Source organism: Schistocerca nitens, chromosome 5, assembly GCF_023898315.1.
Source record: "Schistocerca nitens isolate TAMUIC-IGC-003100 chromosome 5, iqSchNite1.1, whole genome shotgun sequence".
Taxonomy (NCBI): Eukaryota; Metazoa; Arthropoda; class Insecta; order Orthoptera; family Acrididae; genus Schistocerca; species Schistocerca nitens.
The window spans coordinates 328,379,782-328,402,350 of NC_064618.1; the positions used below are offsets into that span (position 1 = coordinate 328,379,782).

At 45.8% G+C, this 22,569-nt stretch overlaps 1 protein-coding gene across 1 annotated transcript in view; it reads left to right on the forward strand.

The window, feature by feature from the left end:
- LOC126260431 (A disintegrin and metalloproteinase with thrombospondin motifs adt-2-like) overlaps positions 1-21,292 on the forward strand; it is a 192,664-nt gene extending 171,372 nt beyond the window's left edge. The window contains exons 15-18 of the mRNA XM_049957759.1: positions 372-475; positions 9,168-9,291; positions 12,558-12,733; positions 21,062-21,292. Coding sequence (XP_049813716.1) covers positions 372-475; positions 9,168-9,291; positions 12,558-12,733; positions 21,062-21,292 — 635 coding nt within the window. The remainder of the gene's footprint in view (positions 1-371; positions 476-9,167; positions 9,292-12,557; positions 12,734-21,061) is intronic.
- Positions 21,293-22,569: the final 1,277 nt, after the last annotated feature.

Sequence of the window (22,569 nt, forward strand, 5' to 3'; positions counted from 1 at the left end):
CATTTTTGGCTCTTAGAACCAGTCACTCCTCTTGCATGATATTTAGAATGTACTTAATAAATTATTTTTTTTGTAAATTATCTTTTGGAGTGAGAGGTCAGCAGCATATTTCTTTGGTATCAGAATACCTTCTATATTTTTTGGAAACAAACAAATTACGCACAAAAACAGATAAGTTGTTTTTTGATTCTCCTGACAAATATAAAATTTACATTCACCAAGTATTCTTCATATTTCGTAATATACAGAATAGACTGCGTGTCCTATCTTTTGTAATACCACGAAAAATTTGTAGTGTCAGCAAATTTCTGCTAGAGCAACAGCCATTGCATGCAATGAAAGTTGGGTAACGGAATACTTCTGGCCGGCAGGTTTCCAACGGCGGCGGCGCAGCTGCGACAACCCGAAACCCGTTAACACGGAAGAAGGCTGTCCCGGACCCAGCTTCGACGTCGTGCTCTGCAAGGATGATAAGGTTCGTAGCTGAGCTGTCGCAACCAAAAATTCTTATTTATTTCGCAGTTCGGCCTCATTTTTCCGTCCTTCTGCAAACACCAACGGTTTTCTAATCCCGGAACAGTGATACTGCTATAGGGTCTTTCCTAAAACCTCTCAAAAGATTCTGCGTTTCTAATATGCTAATTCCTTACCACGTTTAGTGGACGATTCTCTATTGTACAGGGTGTTACAAAAAGGTACGGCCAAACTTTCAGGAAACATTCCTCACACACAAATAAAGAAAAGATGTTATGTGGACTTGTGTCCGGAAACGCTTAATTTCCATGTTGGAGCTCATTTTAGTTTAGTCAGTATGTACTTTACTGCCTCGATTCACCGCCAGCTGGCCCAATTGAAGGAAGATAATGTTGACTTCGGTGCTTGTGTTGACATGCGACTCATTGCTCTACAGTACTAGCATCAAGCACATCAGTACGTAGCATCGACAGGTTAGTGTTCATCACGAACGTGGTTTTGCAGTCAGTGCAGTGTTTACAAATGCGGAGTTGGCAGATGCCCATTTGATGTATGGATTAGCACTGGGCAATAGCCGTGGCGCGGTACATTTGTATCGAGACAGATTTCCAGAACGAAGGTGTTCCGACAGGAAGACGTTCGAAGCAATTGATCGGCGTCTTATGGAGCACGGAACATTCCAGCCTATGACTCGCGACTGGGGAAGACCTAGAACGACGAGGACACCTGCAATGGACGAGGCAATTCTTCGTGCAGTTGACGATAACCCTAATGTCAGCGTCAGAGAAGTTGCTGCTGTACAAGGTAACGTTGACCACGTCACTGTATGGAGAATGCTACGGGAGAACCAGTTGTTTCCGTACCATGTACAGCGTGTGCAGGCACTATCAGCAGCTGATTGGCCTCCACGGGTACACTTCTGCGAATGGTTCATCCAACAATTTGTCAATCCTCATTTCAGTGCAAATGTTCTCTTTACGGATGAGGCTTCATTCCAACGTGATCAAATTGTAAATTTTCCCAATCAGCATGTGTGGGCTGACGAGAATCCGCACGCAATTGTGCAATCACGTCATCAACACAGATTTTCTGTGAACTTCTGTGCAGGCATTGTTGGTGATGTCTTGATTGGGCCCCATGTTCTTCCACCTACGCTCAATGGAGCACGTTATCATGATTTCTTACGGGATACTCTACCTGTGCTGCTAGAACATGTGCCTTTACAAGTACGACACAACATGTGGTTCATGCACGATGGAGCTCCTGCACATTTCAGTCGAAGTGTTCGTACGCTTCTCAACAACAGATTCGGTGACCGATGGATTGGTAGAGGCGGACCAATTCCATTGCCTCCACGCTCTCCTGACCTCAACCCTCTTGACTTTCATTTGTGGGGGCATTTGAAAGCTCTTGTCTACGTAACCCCGGTATCAAATGTAGAGACTCTTCGTGCTCGTATTGTGGACGGCTGTGATACAATACGCCATTCACCAGGGCTGCATCAGCGCATCAGGGATTCCATGCGACGGAGGGTGGATGCATGTATCCTCGCTAACGGAGGACATTTTGAACATTTCCTGTAACAAAGAAGTCACGCTGGTACGTTGTGTTGCTGTGTGTTTCCATTCCATGATTAATGTGATTTGAAGAGAAGTAATAAAATGAGCTCTAACATGGAAAGTAAGCGTTTCCGGACGCATGTCCATATAACATATTTTCTTTCTTTGAGTGTGAGGAATGTTTCCTGAAAGTTTGGCCGTACCTTTTGTAACACTCTGTATTTCCCTCGAGTAATTTTCACAGGAGTAAACTAGGTTTATCGGAATAATATTGTACACCATGAATGACTCTCGAGAATACTCGAGAAGCACTTCAATAGTGCATTAGAGCATTTTGATGTGAGAAACGAGTCTGCAAAGATATCCAGTAATCCACAGCAGCTGTCAAATTCCTAACGAGTGAGAGAATCATTCCAAGCTAATCTGTAGTTGCCCATGGAGGACAAAGTTTAGAAAGGTGTTGTGCAATTTGCACCCTCAAATTAGTCCAGAAGAGAAGCGTTTGTGAAGCACATTTCGACATTTTTGCCTCTGCACCCATTTCCACCGCCTAGGTATCCTTGCCAACTCAAGCTTCGTGCTCTGGAGGAGCCCAGAAGCTACGGATGTCTGGCACACAATAATTTTTCCGCCACTCCGCCAGATTTTGTGCACACGTACAGGGAAACAAAGTACAGGACGCTGTACTTATAATCTTATTACTCTATACATTGTTGCTTGTAATAAAGTTTTAAGCAATTTTTTTTCTGTTTGTCAAGTTTATTTCGTTCCTGCTGCAGCTTTAAAAAAAGAAATTAAAAAAAAACCTTCTTCCAGAAACACTGACATAGTGTTTGCTGTATGTAAATGGAATGCCAACTCCAGCTCCGAATGAATTAGTTTACTTGACGTGAAATCCCAATGGAGGCAATGCACAACTCCATGAACTTACCCAACATTAAAACGGTAACGCAACGGAGAGAATGGTGTCAGAGGGTCCAATCGCGAATCCTTTCACTCAAATTTTGCTCAGACTTGTTACATTATTTCTAATTTTGAAACTCCTAATGGATCAACTGCCTCAGCTCAAAATCGATCAGCTGGCATTTCTGCCAATGGATCACCAACAAAATACGTGGGCTATCCACAAAGTACATTACGTTTTGGAATTAAAAATAAATAAAGAATTGGAAATTTTTTTATTATATACAGATGAAAGCCACACTTCAATACTACTTTTCTACACAGTTGCCATTTAAATTAAGTCACTTATCGTAGCGATGGACGAACTTGGAAATTCCTTCGTCTTAATTTCAACAGGTCAATACAACTCACTTCGAGAACTAATTCAAACAGATACGAATTCTTAATAATTCATGAATATCCGTAAGGTTACCTTCCATTCAGACAACTGTTGCACTCAGCGACTGTTATTTGACTTGTAAATTATAGATTGCAGAGATCAGTCGTCCATTTTAAATTTTATTGTGCAGATCTAGATTTCGACTAGTAGCTAGCCATTCTCAATGAACTATTATTTTCGCTCAGTGTCTGTAATTTCCTGTTGGTCGTGCTTCATCCACAGTTCACTGAATACAATTACATGCATTGAGCGAAAATAACAATGCGCTGAGAGTGGCTAGCTTCTAGCTGAAATCTACATCTGCACAATGAAATTTAAAAAGGACGACTGATCGCTGCAATCTATAATTTACAATTCATAAATATGTGTATGTAAATCTGTAAATTTATGGCAATACATATTTCATAAGACCAAACAATACGTTTACTTTACTTTTGTAGTGTACGTTACATCGTAATAAACGTTCAAGAAATTTAAACAAATGGTATAAACTTTCCTTTCTTCATCTTCACGTCTCAGGTAGGTGAAGTCAGTCATGTTTTAAAAAAAGACATTAATTAACAATACTCGTAGTTGATAAAATGTGTCATAGCTCTTTATGTGGTAGAATAATATTACTTATAATATTAAAAAATATACATTTCAGAATATATTAATTTTCGATCACTCAATCGTCTAATATAGAAGTGAGCATAAAAATCATTTCATTCATGTTGCCTAGGTGAAGACCTGTTTTTTAAGGCAGTAGGCCACGTGTGCCTTTATTCTACCACGCAAGTGTTGAAGTTCGTTGCACTGAAACAGGGTTCACAGATGACAAACCCTGCCATGTGAAGATGACTTGATCGCTAGCCAGTCCAGCGAATGCTAGTGTCGTGAAAAGAATTTGTGAAGTAAAAATAAAACAAACAGTTATGGCATTATAAAAATTATTTCTGAAAGTGGGAATGAACAACCTTGCAAATGAGAACTGTTTGTAACTGCATTTGTGTCACATAATAGTTTAGTCATAGATATGGGGTGTTAAACAATTCTCAATGGGCACATTATAGGATCCAGGTTAATTTCCCAGAATGTTTGCCTACAGAAGCCGGGGGCTCCAAACGATAGATATCGAACGTGAGATTCTAAATCGGTGCGGGCGTTATGGTAAATTATTTGTGAGTTGCTAAGGAAACATACACGATTTATGTCAGTAGTGACTCGGGATGTCTGCTGTAGTAGACGTTTCTTCGGTCGATTGCCTCACGTGGAAAAATCATTCTCATTATGTAATGTAGAAAATTGCTTGAATTTTTGTCGGAAATATGGACTCATACCGGATGACGAAAGGAGGGACGGTGGAGACTGTGGTGGGGCGAAGTCTATAAAAGTTCGTTCGAAGAGTACTAATAGTGAAATTCCTTTACAGTTTCATTCTGAAAACTGTGGTTCACGAATGACTATCAGGAAGAATACGTGGTTTGACTATTCGAAATTATCGATCCAGAGCAGCATAATTCTTGTGTCTTGCTAGAGTAGGGACTATACGCTGCAAGCAATAGCATCGTAAACTGGATTATCTACCAATACCGTGTACGACTATTTCAGATTCTGCACAGATGCGCGTTATGTAATAGTGAAGAACGACAGTGTACCGATCGGTGAACCAAACAAAGTTGTAGAAGTGGACGAGCCGCACATAGCAAGAAGGAAAAATTAGAGAGGACCTTTAAAGAATGAAGTCGAATATATTTGGGTATTCGGGGGCATAGTAGGAGAGCCCCGGAAGTGCTTTGTGGTAAGTGCGTTCTCCTGAGACAAGGTGACTTTAGTCAGTTTGATAAAGCACTTTATACTGCCCGGTAGCAAAGTGATTATAGACGGCTTTCAATCGTACAGCACATTGAAAGCACAAGGATTCAACCACGAGTTCGTGAACCATTGCGTAGAGTTCGTGTCTACCGGTGTTCCCAATGTGTACACTCAGAACATCGAGCGGCTGAGGAAATTAGTGAAATGTTCCATTAAAAGAGCAGGGCGTCCAGGAGGAAGAGACCAACTCCACTTGTTTCAGTATCTGTATTTACATAACTTGCTGTTGCAAGGAAAAGTCGACGCATGTGACACTCTACACATATCTTTGCCTGACATACTCAGAGTCTAACCAAGGTTATGGTAACAAGGGAATGCTTCCCTATACGTCAAATGGACTTTAACATGACGACGATGTCGACGACGAGTGAGGTAAGTCATTTTCTTTGCAACTGCAAGTATTTTAGTCAACGCTCTTCGTTTGTCGTTGCTGTAGTGACCACCGTAAACACTGCTTATAGCACGCCACTACAGTTACGTGATCGATTTAGAATCGCTTGTTCGATATCTATTGTTTGGAACCCGCAGCTTCGATAGCCAAACATTCATGGAAATTACCGGATCCAGTATGAAAAAAATAATATAAAGGTCAATAAAATGATAAAAGAAATTGGTAATAAATCTCACATTAAAAATATTTTTGAGTAATTGATTGTGTCACTTCTCATTATGTGTAAGTAACGGCGAAGTGTGTTGAGTATTTATCTTATCGTCTTGAGTGATTGTTCAGTATTCACAATTATTTGTTTGTACAGGAGTACACGTCTGTAGCAGTCGTTTTCGGAACTAGCAATAACTTTTTACCTGGAGTCTCAATCAGCATTCATAGTTTGATAACAGGCAGTCTTATTGTTTAGCTCGTTTTACAGTCTGCTTACTTCTATTTTACAAGGTATATCAGTCTTATCTTTCATTATAGCCTTCATTTCCCATCATTTTGACATTGCATAATGAGAGTAAGCCTCCCGAAAATGCTAGTCTTGCTTCTAAACAATGTCATATTAATGCAGTTAAGCATAGTTCATCCCAATGATTGAAAGTTTGCCAGCACTTTTTCCTGCAGAAACTCGAAATTTTCTCTTACTGGTACTGCGAGAGAGACAGAGGGAAGGGAAAAATTTTAATCTCCAGTAGCTAGCAGCCAGAAAGATGAAAGATGACTGCGTTCGATTTATGATCTCCAGACCGTGTAGTGAGTTCTTAGTTTAATCTCAAACCTTACGGCACTGTCTCAGTGAATGGAAACATGTGACACTATAGTTGGTGCCGGGTGCATTGTATAGGTCATAGGATCGGTGTCTCCTTGTTGCTGTTCTAATGGAATGAGCTACCATCGGATTGCTTCCTATTCCATTTCCCACTCCATATTCAACATTAACAACACATCCACTGATCAGCCAGAACATCATGACCACCGGCCTACTATCGATATAAACCCGTCCAGCGGTAGCAGCGCCACCAAGCGAGAACGACTGCTAGTTCAAAAATGGTTCAAATGGTTCTGAGCACTATAGGACTTACCATCTGTGATCATCAGTCCCCTAGAACTTAGAACTACTTAAACCTAACTGACCTAAGGACATCACACACATCCATGCCCGAGGCAGGATTCGAAACTGCGACCGTAGCGGTCGCGCGGTTCCGCACTGAAGGTCCTAGAACCGCTCGGCCACACCGGCGACTACTAGTCAGACACTCGTACGGTGCATGTAGCATCAGTGAGCGTGCTGTCCGTGTGTAATATGGGGAAGGCATGCGATCTATCTGAGTTTGACTGAGGGGGGATTGTGATGACCCAGGGGCTCGGCACGAGCATTGCGGAAACTGCACGACTTTTCGGGTGTTCGAGGAGTGCTGTGGTGAGTGTCTTAAAGATGTGGCGAAACAAAGGTGAAACCGCCTCCAGACGTCGTGGGGTTGGGCGGTCACCCCTCATTACAGATGTCGGACGTCGTAGACTTTGCAGACTGGTGAAACATGACTGGCAGCCGCCCGGTGTGGCCGTGCGGTTCTAGGCGCTTCAGTCTGGAACTGCGCTGCTGCTACGGTCGCAGGTTCGAATCCTGCCTCGGGCATGGATGTGTGTGATGTCCTTAGGTTAGTTAGGTTTAAGTAGTTCTAAGTTCTAGGGGACTGATGACCACAGATGTTAAGTCCCATAGTGCTCAGAGCCATGACTGGCGCCGAACTGTGGCGAAATTAACATCAGACTTAAATGCTGAGCAGAGTACAAGGGTGTCAGCACACACAGTGCAACGAACACTCCTAACGATGGGCCTCCGCAGCCGACAACCCATGCTCGCGGCTATGTTAACACCACGACATCGGCAATCACGACTGAAATGGGCACGTGACCATCGGCACTGGACGTTAGCGCAGTGGCAGAGCGTTGTATGGTCTGATGAATCGCGATACGTTCTCCATTATGCCGACTGGAGAGCACGACTCCATCGTCTTTCTGGGGTCGTCTTCCTGCACTGCGAGAGGGAGGCAAGCTGCCGGCGGCTCCATTGTGTTCGAGGGAACATTCACGTGGGCATCCATGGTTCCTGTGGGACTCGTGAAATATGCCATGACGGCCAAAGAGTATTATACACTGGTTGCAGACCACGTACTCCCCTTCATGACGATCATGTTTCCCGACGGCTGTGGCATTTTTCAATGCGCCATGTCACAAGGCCATACGTGTGACGAGAAACACAGTGGCGAGTTTCAGTTGATGTGCTGGCCACCATCTTGCCAGATCTGAACGCGATCTGGGATGTGATTGAACGTGGCATCTGGCCTCGTCGCCTCCCTGCCCTGAATTTACGGTAACTAGGTGACTTGTGTGTTCTGATGTTGTGCTAACCCGCTTCATGACCTAGCAAGCCTCGTTGCTCCATTTCATGATGCGTCGCCACTGTTATCCATGCCGAAGGTGGACATACTGGCTGATCAGTGTACTTATCAAACAATCATCGCAATCGCCCACACAATACAGATATGAGCTGGATGCTTTGTCATAAATAAACAAGAGGAAAACAGTGTCAAATCATTTCGATTGAAAGGCCGTTCATTATAGCAATTCAGGATTTTCATACCGTTCCGGAAGGTCATGGGACGGACAAGGTGGTCGTAGGATCATACCATGCCGACAAAAGACGGCTCATAGTAGCGTGTCTCTCTCTTTACACTATCTTTCCATAGCTGTGTCTCTTGTTAAAACAGACTATTCATACCTGTTTCTCGTGTTGAGGGCAGTGTAGAAATCGATGTCCCTTAACGCCTTGTATTCATATTTACGTCCCTTATCAGTGGAATGTATTCATACCTTTATTGCTTGTTATTGCAGTTTATTCATATCTGTGGCCTTACTAATGCGACTGAGCGAGGAGATGCTGTGGTTAGCAGAGTGGACTCGCATTCGAGAGGATCATGGGTCGAATTCGAGTCCAATCTGCAAGATTTAAGTTTTCTGTCATTATCCTAAATCGATTAATGCAAATTCTGGGATGGTTCCTTTGAAAAGTCAAAGCTGACTTCCTTGCCCCTCCTTATCCAATCCGAGTTTGTTTTACGTTTCTAATGACCTAATTGGCGAGGGCCATTAAACCCTAATTTTCCTTCCTTCTTTTTTCTTACTTATGCTGCGTATTCATACCAGTATCTATGGTTAACGCTGCGTATTCTTACCCATGCCCCTTATTAACGCGGTGTTTCCATACCCGTGTGCCTTGTTAAAGCAGTGTTTTCATACTTGTGTCCCATGTCAACGCTGTATTTTTAAACCAATGTCCCCTGTTAACGCTGGTTTTTAAATGGATACCTCTTGTTAACGTTGTGTTTTCAAACCGCCGGCCTTTGTTAATTGTGCATTTTCAAATGAAAGTTCCTTGCTAAAATAGTTTATTAATTTTTGTTTCTCCTGTTAACGCCTTGTATTCATCCCTGTGCAGCTGTGCAAGAAGAGTAAGCGGCAGACGGCGGCGGCGTACGCGACGTCGGCCTGTGGACAGTTCGCCAAGCTGCTGCCAGAACTGGACCCGAAAGCGGCTGGACTGCAGGCGCCGCACGAAACCGGTGAGTTACCTCTGCATTCCACACAAATTCGAAAGCTAGTGGGCCAGTCGCTGGGAGAAGTATCTTACACACCTCTGAAATATGTTCTTGCCGGCTGGCAGAGTATAATCAACGTGACAGAAATCCCTTGATACGTACCCTTATAGTACGGCAAGGAAACAGAGCCAATAGTGCTGACGTCGGAAGCTACTGATTTATACGTTTATTGCAAGTGAACGTGCTTTTGAACTTTAATCAGTAAGCTACCCAATCAGACTGATTCCTCTACTCCTACGGTGTCATCTCTCTTAATTCCGCAACCTTTGCTGCTACATTGCTTGACATTTGTTAAGGAACAACTGCCAGTTGCTGTGAAGCATCTAATTATCCGCTTACTACTTATCCGATGTTCTTGCAGTACCGTATGAATCACTGAATCATGACGTTATACCATAAACTCAAAAAAAAAATGGCATAGGCATGCTTATTCAAATATAGAGATATGTAAACAGGCTGAATACGGCCATGTGGTCGGCAACGCCTATATAAGACAACAAGTGTCTGGCGCTGTTATTAGATCGGTTGCTGTTGCTTGAATGGCAGGCTATCAAGATTTAAGGGAGTTTGAACGTGGTGTTGTAGACGGTGCACGAGCGATAGGACACAGCATTCCCAGGTGCTGATGAAGCGGGGATTTTCCTGTACGACTATTTCACGAGTATACCGTGAATATCCGGAATTCGGTAAAACATCATATCTCTGACATCGCTGCGGCTGGAAAAAGGTCCTGCAAGAACGGGAACAAGAACGACTGAAGAGAATCGTTCAACGAGACAGAAGTGGAACCTTTCCGCAAATTGCTGTAGATTTCAATACTGGGCAATCAACAAGTGTCATAGTGCCAACCATTCAGCGAAGCATCATCGATATGGGCTTTCGGAGCCGAAGGCCCACTCGTGTACCCTTGATAACTGCACGACACAAAGCTTTACGCCTCGCCTGGGCCCGTCAACACCGACATTGGACTGTTGACAACTGAAAACATGTTGGCGGGTCGGACGATTCTCGTTTCAAATTGTATCAAGCGGATGGATATATACGGATACGGAGACAACCTCATGAATTCATGGACCCTGCATAACAGCAAGGGACTGTTCAAGCTGGTGGAGGCTCTGTAATGGTTTGGGGCGTGTGCAGTTGGAGTGATGTGGGACCCCTGATACGTCTAGATACAGCTCTGACAGGTGAAACGTACGTAAGCATCCTGTCTGAGCACCTACATCGATTCATGTCCATTGTGCATTCCGACGGGCTTTGGCAATTCCAGCAGGACAATACGAGACCCCACATGTCCAGAATTGCTATAGAGTGGCTCCAGGAACACTTTTATGAATTTAAACACTTTCGCTGGCCACCAGACTCCACAGACATGAACATATCTTGGAGGCTTTACAACGTGCTGCTCAGAAGAGAGCTCCAACCCCTCGTACTCCTACGGATTTATGGACAGCCCTGCAGCAATCATGGTGTCAGTTCCTTCCAGCACTACTTCAGACATTAGTCGAGACCATGCGATGTCACGTTGCGGCACTTCTGCGTACTCGCGGGGTCGCTACACGATATTAGGCAGGTGTACCAGACTCTTTGGCTCTTCGGCGTAGTTTATTATCTCTTTGATAACCTATTCGCAATAAGTTTCGCAGACAGTACCCACTTATGTCGCTGAACGTACCTAATATATCCTTGTACGACACGTAGATCAGGAGATATGACATCGTAAAGAGTCGTATGTGTGAAAAACTGCCCCATCATGCATTACTTTCAAATTTATTACTTCGCTGCTATTACTACATTCGCAACTCATTTTGCAGACAGTCTCCATATATTGCTCTGAATGTACCTACAGAATTATATCATTGTGCGCACATAATTCAGAAGGTATGACATCACAAAGATTGAGAACAAGGCCAGACTCTGCACGGTACCAGCGCAGACGCACAACTATACATAAATACCCGAGCATCGTCGGGTTTCTCTGCTAGTCATCAATAAAACTAGTGACGTGAAAGCGAACACTCACGCCAGCCTGCAGAGATATTTTCTATTGTCACTAACACTGACTACATTGCGCGGTAACTATGTGCACTATTTTAAACTAGAACCAGGCTTCGAGGCCGAGGTCCCCGATTACACTGTACAACCGTTGCGGATGTCTGGTTGTTGGGGCGACAAACGGTCGCGTCTTTCCTGCGAGTGCCGCCGCACGTTATTGACCCAGAGTATTTTCTTTATCCAGCAGTGGATTATTTTCCTGCCTCAAAGTCTCGGGCTGTTCTCTGAATATAGGGCTGGACCTTGGCACATCTATATGGAGATGCTCATTACTCGCACCCTGACTTTTTGACAGTACTTGTAGACTGCACATGCGGAGGTTGCGCGCTGTTCCCGTTATCGCGCGTATTTTGCCAATTACAGCGAATTACCACGCCCCAACCGATCGTGGGAGATACCTTCGCGATTCGGAACGAAACGTGACACATGTACACCTTGGACTAGGCCCGCCTACCATGCTCTATCGCCTTGCGGGGTTTTCAGGGTTCCGAATGGGTGAACTAGTTTTCATTTGTTTTTCCAGTGTATATATTTGCAAATAAATAAACAAATAATATAAAAATGAGCAGTTTGAGGGTGCAACATAGCGATGGGAGTGGGGAGAGATCGTGGCCTGGTCTCAGGATTTGGGGATTTGACCCCTACCCACCTTGTTTCCTCCTGCCTGTAACTTACTGAGCCCCCCCCCCCCCCCCCCAAAACGTACGCCCTCGACCCGGGTGGTAAGCCGGTTCGAATCATGGTTGTGGAAAAAATTTTCGCTGTCAGTGTTTGGCCGGCAAGGGGAGGAGAGATGTGGCGTAAAGTTTCTGATCGCCAGACTTCGCATCAATGTCTTTGTTTAAATACCAAACCTCTTCGCAGTGTCTCATGAAGTGAGGGCGTGTGACTCTGTTGATGGTGATCCGTCCATCGTATGGGGACGTTAAGCTCGGGGGCCACCTTGGTGCTATTCGCGAGGAATAGGCTATGTGTCGTCAGCGGGTTTCGCACTCTGCCTTCCCTCATTATTATTATTATTTTATCATCATTATCATACAACACAAACGTTGCACTCCACACACACACACACACACACACACACACACACACACACACACACACACACGACTCTAGGTGACTAGAAATGTGAGGAAGTTACAAACATTGTCGATTACAATTACGTGTCTGCGCAGCTCGCCTGTGGATGGGGTGCGCCATCTTCTGCCGGCGCAAGGACACGGGCTCGTTCTACACGCCGCGGCTGGACCTGAACGACATGGGCGTGGACCCCTACTTCCCGGACGGCACCTGGTGCCACAACGAGGCGGGTGTCAACTACTACTGCCAGCAGCACCACTGCCTGCCAGAGGTAAGCCGCGCTCTGCCCACCCTGTTTCCCTCTACAATAAGTCTACCCACTGGTACAACTGAGACGTGGTACCAACGAAGGCCGGATAGGGCTGCCATTGTGGATGGGGCCGTAATCAATTACTGTTGGTAGTTTATTTTTCAATCACGTACACTTTATTTGGAAACAACAACAAATAAAAGGTGACAATAAATTAATAAGTGTTCCACAGCTGAATGCCTTAATGACAGCCGGCCGCGGTGGTCTAGCGGTTCTAGGCGCTAAGTCCGGAACCGCGCGACTACTACGGTCGCAGGTTCGAATCCTGCCTCGGGCATGAATGTGTGTGATGTCCTTAGGTTAGTTAGGTTTAAGTAGTTCTAAGTTCTAGGGGACTGATGACCACAGATGTTAAGTCCCATAGTGCTCAGAACCATTTGCACCTTGATGACAACAAATTCAAACTATTCCTCGGCTGAATGCCCCAATAGTGGTAATTTAAAACTGTTTCACAGCTGTAAGTCTGAATAGTAATCTTAAAAACCAGTTAAACTACTTCAACCAGCAATTACAGTTATTAAAATATTTTTAAAAGAACAATCATCAAAATCTCACTGCTAGAACACAATTGTCTGATTAAAATTTTAAGACAAGTAACACTTACGGCTGAAAACCTTAATGACAACAAATTCAAACTACTTCTCGGCTGAAGGCTCCAATAGTAATATTTTAAAACTGTTTCACGGCTGAAGGTCTGACTAGCAATCCTTTTAAGAACCAGTTAAACATCTTCAAACTTGTAATTACGGTCATAAAATATTTTTTTAAAAAACAATCATCAATCTGACCAAATCAAGGGGTAGGGAGGGGGAGGGGGGGGCGTAGACGTTGCTCCAAGGATCGACCCGGGAAAGTTCCTCATAACTTCGCAAGCGATGAGACAGGCAGCCAAGAGTTGCAGTCACTTCACGAGATGGTAGCTCAGACTAGTGGTCTACCTAACGTGCGATGACCAATGCAACGACGGAATATCACAGAACTGGCGGTCAGCACTACGTACTATGTCTTCACACTCTGGTGTTTAGAGAATCCGGAAGCAGAAGGGAACCACTACTACCAGAGTAGAAGAAAGCAAAAAACACCACTCGGCCTACAAATCAAGGAAGCTGTCGAACTACACGCCTTACCGGACAGCAGCGGCAAGGCGAGGAAAAGTACACTGCTGTAACATACACTATGCTCCAGGGCAGGTAACTGGGGAGCTAGCGGCCACTAGGCAGGAAAAATACCACTGGTTGAACTTCACAAATAATAACACACAGAATGCAACAATTAATAATAAGAAGTGGAGGAAGGCTAATTATGTTCGCTTTCCCCAAACGCTCCACTCGCTGCTCTTCGTCTCGGTGGCACCGCGGGCAGCAGCACCCGAGCAAATGGCGAGATCTCACAATGGTGGAGGTTTAAATACTTGCATTAAGACCCACTCATCTTAAACTTCCTGGGTCCGGTTGAAAACGAGGTTGTACCTCTCGCGACTACAGCCCTTCCATTCAGCAGTGCACGCGTGTCTTCAGTGGTCCCGGCGTGTTCTCGCGCTACGCGGACCTGGCTGCTGGTCCGTCTCCATCCGAACTCCGACTCACACGACACGGAAACACCACAACGTCTCCCCAAAGGTAGTACTACCATTACTAAATATCGATAACCACCGCTGCTGCCACTAGCGGACAGACAACGCTTGCAAACGGAGTGGCGCCAGTGAACACAAGAAGAAGACGACAACCATAACTATACCAACTAAACGATGCCAACTTAGCAACCGCACCAACGCGAGCCTACTACAGTGTTGTCTCCCATAATGGGACCACATATGGAGCTCACCTCTGCGATGTCACTGTGGTGAGCAGTGCATAACACTGAAGCTCAAACCAGCCTCGTCATATGCCGAGACGCTTACACCAACGCTCGCACGATGTCAAACAAATAACATGGAAATAGGTCCCTATTAGTTAAAATTAAATTTTCATTACTACAGACTGTTGATTCCCTCGTTACAACTAACGCTCTAGTGAATTTAATTTCTATTCAGGATGGACATTAATGAAACCGACGAATTGCAGGGGTGGATTAATGACAGGAAATAGAGGAAGAAAGGGTCTATGAACATGTGTCTGGAAATGCATCGTTGCCACAGTAGATGGCGCTGACGAATGGAAGTTCCTCTGACTTCGTATCGTATGTTCCTTTTGTGTTGTAGGCTGTGGGATTGACGCAGCATACTGTAAGTAGTATAATGATCAGATATTCATGCCGGGAACAACCTGAGTTGGTAATTCTTCAAGCTTTCCCGGCGATTCGTTTTTCATGTTGATTAATCGCGTTTCTGCCGGTTATTCGCGTCTTTCCTGCACGATATTTCAACTGCGTGACTCGCAGTCTTCTTCAGGTGCTGTCCGATATTGATTACAGTGTGGAACGAGTCCGGTATTTATGTCTACGTTGTGCTAGGCGTTCCCACTGCGGTCCCCGCCGCGTCTGGCGCTCTGTCCGTGGTGTGCGCCGACCAATAGCAACGGCTGCAGCGTTTTCTTATAGCCGCAGCTGTTCCGAACGCTGAGCGCGTACTTTGTGGTTATTATCCGTTGTCAAGACAGCTGAACTAAGTTCTGAATGGCGACCAAGCTGTGATAGACATTTTATCTTCCGATTGTCGTCATTTGAGTCCTTCTGTTGTGTACAGCAAAGCTACTCACACCGACTTGTACCAGCAGGCCGGCAGTTGTCACCACCCGGCACAAAAAAATGATGTACTCAGAATACTGGTTCACCGGGCACTAACTCTGTCAGATCTGGATAATTTGGCGACGGAGATAGGACATCTACAATCCGTGTTCTACAAAAATGGGTACTCTTCTCGAGATCTTCAAAAGGCGCTGCGCTGTGTTTCCCCACTAGAGATTCCTGAAGAGGCACAAGAAGAAACGCAAAAGGTTGAACATTTGCCATATATTGGGCCGATATCTCCCAAAATCATCAGAATTCTCCGCAAACATAACATTAAAAGCGTTTTCCGTCGACCCACCAAAATTAAGGCTCTGCTAGGGAGTGTGAAGGATGACCTGCGTCTACAGAAACCGGGAGTTTACCACATACCATGTGAATGTGGTATGGCATACATCGGCCAGACGACCAGGATTGTTGATATCAGGTGAAAAGAGCACCAAAGGCACACCAGACTGTGACAGGCAACCAAGTCAGCGACTGGCGAGCATTGTTTAGAACACAATCATTGAATGAAGTATAATGACACCAAGATTTTAACACAAACATCGAGATACTGGGACAGCGTCATCAAAGAATATATTGAGATTAAGGTTGCGGAGAATCTCGTTAACGCTCTTCTGAGTCTCGAGCGACAATTTGAACACAACCGGCCTGAACATAACACTGCAACCGCTCCTCGCGGGCAAGAATTCGGACGGAACGCCTAACACGACACAACACTGTAACAGAACGTCCTATGTCACAGAAGGATTCAAATGACGACAGTCGGAAGATAAAACGTCTAGTACAGCTTGTACGCCATTCAGAACTCAATTCAGCTATCGTGAGAACGGATAATAACCACAAAGTACGCGCACAGCGTTCGGAACAGCCGTATCTAGAAGAAAACGCTGCAGCCGTTGCTACTGGTCGGCGCATACCACGCACAGAGCTCCAGACGCGGCGCGGACCGCAGAGGGAACGCCTAGCACAGCGTAGGCTTAAATACTGGACTCGTTCCACACTGGAATCAGTATCGGACAGCACCTGAAGAAGATTGCGAGTCACGCAGTTGGAATATAGTGAAGGAAAGACGCGAATAACCGTCAGAAACCGGATTAATCAACATGACAAGCTGAGTTGGCGTTTGTGTATGGCCAAGCAAATGGAAACGGTTGAGAGGCAGCAACGGCTATACAAAAAAAAGTATCATCACGAACACCAATTACATCACACAACGTTTCAAGCACTTTTTGTGATAATGGGTCCTTTCAGACAGAAGTACCGTTAGGGGGGCGGCGGGCGGATTTGGAGGAACGGATTCCGCAGGATATTGCGACGAACCCAGGCAAGAGGACCGCCAACATGGTACAAGCCAAAGAACGCTTATGTGTATCTTGCATGAAAACCGCTACTTTCCCTATCACCTGCAACTAGTGTAACGATTATCAGCGGCGGATATGCACCTACCGGAAGGGTTTTGTGTATGGGTTTTGAACCAGACCATCACAGTCATCAGTCCTCTTTACCGACGAAGCAACCTTACCAGAAGTAACACCATCAATCTGCATAATCTTCATCTGTGGGCTACAGCCAATCCTCGAGGAGTGGTTGAGGTGTCTAGTCAGCTTCGATTCAATGTCAGTGTGGTGGTCAGGTATTCGTGGCGACCACATACTTGGAAAGGTTATTCTTCCACTATGCCTCGACGGAGGAGCGTACCTGAACTTCCTGCGAAATACTATGCCTCGGCTGCTTGAAAATGCGCCTTTGGCAATACGACAGGTTATGTGGTTTCCGTACGATGGAGCACCACCACATTTCCACATTACCGTTCGTCGACATCTCGCTAAGATCTTCCCCCGACGCTGGACAGAACTCGGAGGCCCTGGAGCATGATCTGCTCGATCACCAGACTGAAACACCCTGGATTTTTACCTCTGGGGGCAACTGAAAAGCGTTGTGCATGCTGGGTCAGATCGTGATGCGCAGATCCTTCGGTAGAGTGTTGACGACGCATGTGACGCTATTCGGAGGGAGCCCAGAACGAGCGAAAGACTGCAGCAACCCATGATGGGACCTGTGAACGCGTGTATTGCATCCCATGGAGGCCACTTTGAACATCTGTTGAGATGTGGATGCGATGCAGCTATACAGGGTCGTCCATTGATCGTGACCGGGCCAAATATCTCACGAAATAAACGTCAAACGAAAAAACTACAAAGAACGAAACTTGCCTAGCTTGAAGGGGGAAACCAGATGGCGCTATGGTTTCCCCACTAGATGGCGCTGCCATAGGTCAAATAGATATTAACCGCGTTTTTTAAAATAGGAACCCTCATTTTTATTACATATTTGTGTAGTACGTAAAGAAATATGAATGTTTTACTTGGACCACTTTTTTCGCTTTGTGATAGATGGCGCTGTAATAGGCACAAACATATAGCTCACAATTTTAGAGGAACAGTTGGTAACAGGTAGGTTTTCTTATTAAAATACAGAACGTAGGTACGTTTGAACATTTTATTTCGGTTGTTCCAATGTGATACATGTACCTTTGTGAACTTATCATTTCTGAGAACGCATGTTGTTACAGCGTGATTACCAGTAAAAACCACATTAATGCAATAAATGCTCAAAATAATGTCCATCAACCTCAATGCATTTGGCAATACGTGTAACGACAGTCCTCTCAACAGCGAGTAGTTCGCCTTCCGTAATGTTCGCACATGCATTGACAATACGCTGACGCATGTTGTCAGGCGTTGTCGGTGGATCACGGTAGCAAATATCCTTCAGCTTCCCCCACAGAAAGAAATCCGGGAGCGTCCGATTCGGTGAACGTGCGGGCTTCGACGACCAATCCACCTGACATGAAATATGCTATTCAATACCGCTTGCAGTGAAACATCTTGTAGTAACATTGGTAGAACATTACGTAGGAAATCAGCATACATTGCATCATTTAGATTGCCATCGATAAAATGGGGGCCAATTGTCCTTCCTCCCATAATTCCGCACCATACATTAACCCGCCAAGGTTGCTGATGTTCCACTTGCAGCAGCCAAAGGGGATTTTCCGTTGCCCAACAGTGCATATTATGCCGGTTTACGTTACCGCTGTTGGTGAATCACGCTTCGTCGCTAATTAGAACGCGTGCAAAAAATCTGTCATCGTCCCGTAATTTCCCTTGTGCCCTGTGTCAGAACTTTACAAGACGTTCAAAGTCGTCGCCATGCAATTCGTGGTGCATAGAAAGATGGTACGGGTGCAATCGATGTTGATGTAGCATTCTCAACACCGACGTTTTTGAGATTCCCGATTATCTCGCAGTTTGTCTGCTACTGATGTGCGGATTAGCCGTGACAGCAGCTAAAACACCTACTTGGGCATCATCATTTGTTGCAGGTCGTGGTTGACGTTTCACATGTGGCTGAACACTTCGTTTCCTTAAATAACGTAACTATCCGGCGACCTGTCCGGACACTTGGATGATGTCGTCCAGGATACCGAGCAGCAGACATAGCACACGCCCGTTGGCCATTTTGATCACAATAGCCATACATCAACACGATATCGACCTTTTCCGCAATTGGTAAATGATCCGTTTTAACACGGGTAACGTATCACGAAGCAAATATCTTCCGCACTGGCGGAATGTTACGTGGTATCACGTACTTATATGTTTGTGACTATTACAGCGCCATGTATCACAAAGCGACAAAAGTGGTCCAACTAAAACATTCCTATTTCTTTACGTACGACACGAATATGTAATGAAAAATGGGGGTTCCTATTTTTAAAAAACGCAGTTGATAACCGTTTGATCTATGGCAGCGCCATCTAGCGGGCCAACCATAGCGCCATCTGGTTTCCCCCTACAAGCCAGACGAGTTTCGTTCTTTGTAGTTTTTTCGTTTGATGCTTACTTCGAGAGAGATTTGACCCGGTCGCTATCAATAGACTACCCTGTATAATGTGTTCCGGGACGATTTGTTGTCGTTGCAGCACACTTCCGGACACAGGTGCACAGGGCGTGTTATCCTACATTTCCAATTAGGAACCCGTCCCTGCAGTTTGTCATATTTTTAATGTTCACCTTCTATATAAGTTTTTTTGCATCTTTACATTCCTCCTTCAGTGAAAAGTTGGAGACTGTCACCTAGAAGCACACGCAGCTGATGAATTTAGCCAGAGTGGTGAAAGTGTGTGGTCAGGCAACCATCATAGGCCGCACCACCCGCTCCTTTCGTCTCCATGATTTCTACCTCACCCTTTATGGTCATCTCATCCAGCTCACCCCCACCCTGAGATACCTTGGTCTCACCCTCAACCAACACCTCACCTGGACCCCTCATCTCCAGACCATCCAGCAGAAAGCCCATTCCCACCTCCGCCTTCTGAAACTCCTGTCTGGCCGGACATGGGGATTTCATCCTTCTACCATCCTCCACACCTACAAATCCCTCATCCGTCCTATCCTCTGTTATGCCAGCGTTGCCTGGATCTCCGCCCCGACCCGCTTTTACAAGGCCCTCCAAATCCTTGAACCCCATGAGCTCCGCCTTGCCTTCCGTATCCGCCTTCCTTCCCCCACACGGCTCCTGTATGAACTGATGCTCTTCCCCCACCTCCTCCTGTTCCTCCAACATCTCCGCATCCTTTACATTGTCCGCAGGCTTGATCCCTCCCCCCCTCCCCACCCTCTGGTTTCCTCCCTCCTCTCCACCCCCCGCCCGTTGCCGCGCCTCTATCGCTGTATCCCTCCCTCTCACCACCTCCACACCCTCCATCTCCTTCATCAGGGCAATTTCCAGCGCCTCGCCCTGCCAGATGACGAACTTTGCCATGACATCTACTCTTCCTTCCAACTATAACCTGGCCTTGTCCCCCCCCCATACCCAGGGCCCCCTTTTTCCTCTCCCCTCCTTCGCCCAAAGCGGATTTTCCTCCCCCCCCCCTGAGACCCTGCACCCCATCCTTGCCTCTTTCCTTCCCACATCCCTCCCTACCTGGCCCTCTTTAGCGCGCACCCCCGGCCATCTCCCCCCTCTCTTCCCCTCCCTCCCTCCTTCCCTTCTTCCGGTCTCCTTCATCTCCTTGCGCCTGGCAGATCCTCCGTTTTCATCATCGTCAGTGTGCCACGTCAGTGTTGTGTTTAGTGCTGTTTCTCCTGTGCGTCAAGAGGTGTCATTTTAATTGTGTACTACCTTGAGGCTCGCCGTCAGTGTTTGTTATGTGCTACGCCATCCGTCGATACTTTTTATGCTCCAGTCCTACTGTGCCTTGTGTTCTTTTAATTGTCGCAGTGTGTGGCTTTTTGTGTGCGCTACTTTTAAACAGTTTTTTATCTCCATTTTACACTCGCCCCTGTTTTGTGTATTGCCTTCCATGATGTTCCCCCTTTTTTATATCTATGTTCACCATATTTTCTCCTTTGTATATTTTTAAATGTCTTCTCTTGTTTGTTCTATGTATTTCGGCTGAAGAGCAGCGCATATGCTGCTGCCAGCCCGCCCCGATGGGGAATTGAAATACAATAAAGAAAAAAAAACAAAAAGTGTGCGGCCTCGGTGTTGCAGACGGGTCGCATGGGGAAGAGCCTGCCGCCCAGTGAGGACGTGCCGCTGCCGCAGAACGCGCCGCCCAAGCCGGGGCCCATCCCGGACGAGCTGCTGCGCTACCTGAGCGTGGGGCCGGACGGCAAGCCGCTGCTCACCACGCTGTCTCCAGGCTCCACCAAGCCGCCGCCCGACGAGGACTGGGCCGACCACGACTACCGCGAGCTGCCCGCCGGCGCCACGGGTCGCTGACTGCCGCCGCCACTCAGCGGCCGGGAGGGCTGCTCTCAAAAAGGAGGCTTTCGCACCCATTGTCGACGACGACAGAGATTAGTATCGCGTCATTCTTGTAGAAAATTCACACTGAACAATCCTCAGCTCGTGGCCTACTTGTCAGCATCGCTGTATCTAGAGTTCGTTTCTTGACCCGTCGTAGATTTTATTTCCTCCAGGACTTCGAGTTTGTGTTGGCCCACTCATTTCATCTAGCCTTCAATGACGCGCAAACCGCCAAAATTGTGTCAAACAGGTATAGACTTGCACCAGGGAACCGAATATCCCCAGTCCGCGTCACGCGGCCGATAACGTACAGAATCATTTCATTACTGTTTTTTTTTTTTTCAGATGAGATGTTTTGGCCTTCTTGGTGAGGCTCAAATGGTTCAAATGGGTCTAAGCACTATGGGACTTAACATCTGAGACCATCAGTCACCCTTGCTGAGGCCTTTCTCTACATGCGCCTCTACATACATACTCAACAAGCCACATTAAGGTGCATGGCGGAGGGTGCCTTGTAACACTGCTACTCATTCCAGTTCCTGTTCAACTCGCTAATAATAATAATAATTTTTTTTCAATGTATTAGCTTTCGAGCCGTGCCCATTCATGAATTCCAATAGTAATGTCAATTATGACGATACGAATGTAAGGACAACACAACTCCCAGTCCCCAAGCGGAGGCCGGCCGATATGGCGGTTCTGGAACCGCGCGACCGCTACGGTCGCAGGTTCAAATCCTGCTTCGGGCATGGATGTGTGTGATGTCCTTAGGTTGGTTAATTGTAAGTGGTTCTAAGTTCTAGGGGACTGATGACCTCAGATGTTAAGTCCAATAGTGCTCAGAGCCATTTGAACCATTTGAACTACTGACGATAACCTCGTCTCTGATGAACACTCCAGATACTTCCAGATACTGACTGCACATTGTGCCATATTGCGAAAAATCCGTTATCTGAGTACACGTTTGTTGCCATATAGATTATTCGCTATTCAGTGACTTTGATATGATTGGTGGAAGCATTCACCCGTGTACTATGGACTGGTTACTGTACAAAGCTGCAACATTGTCTCAACAGGTACCTTCTGCAGTCACCCAAAACAGGACTTCACTCTTGAAGGCGATAGAAATTTACGTTTTTTGTTTTGTTTTTTGGCAACGGGTGAAACTTTTTCCTCCGTAAACAGCTTCAAACCTAGCACGTCAGATCTCGAAAACTGTTGAACTTACAGGAATATTTTGGTTTTGAAGG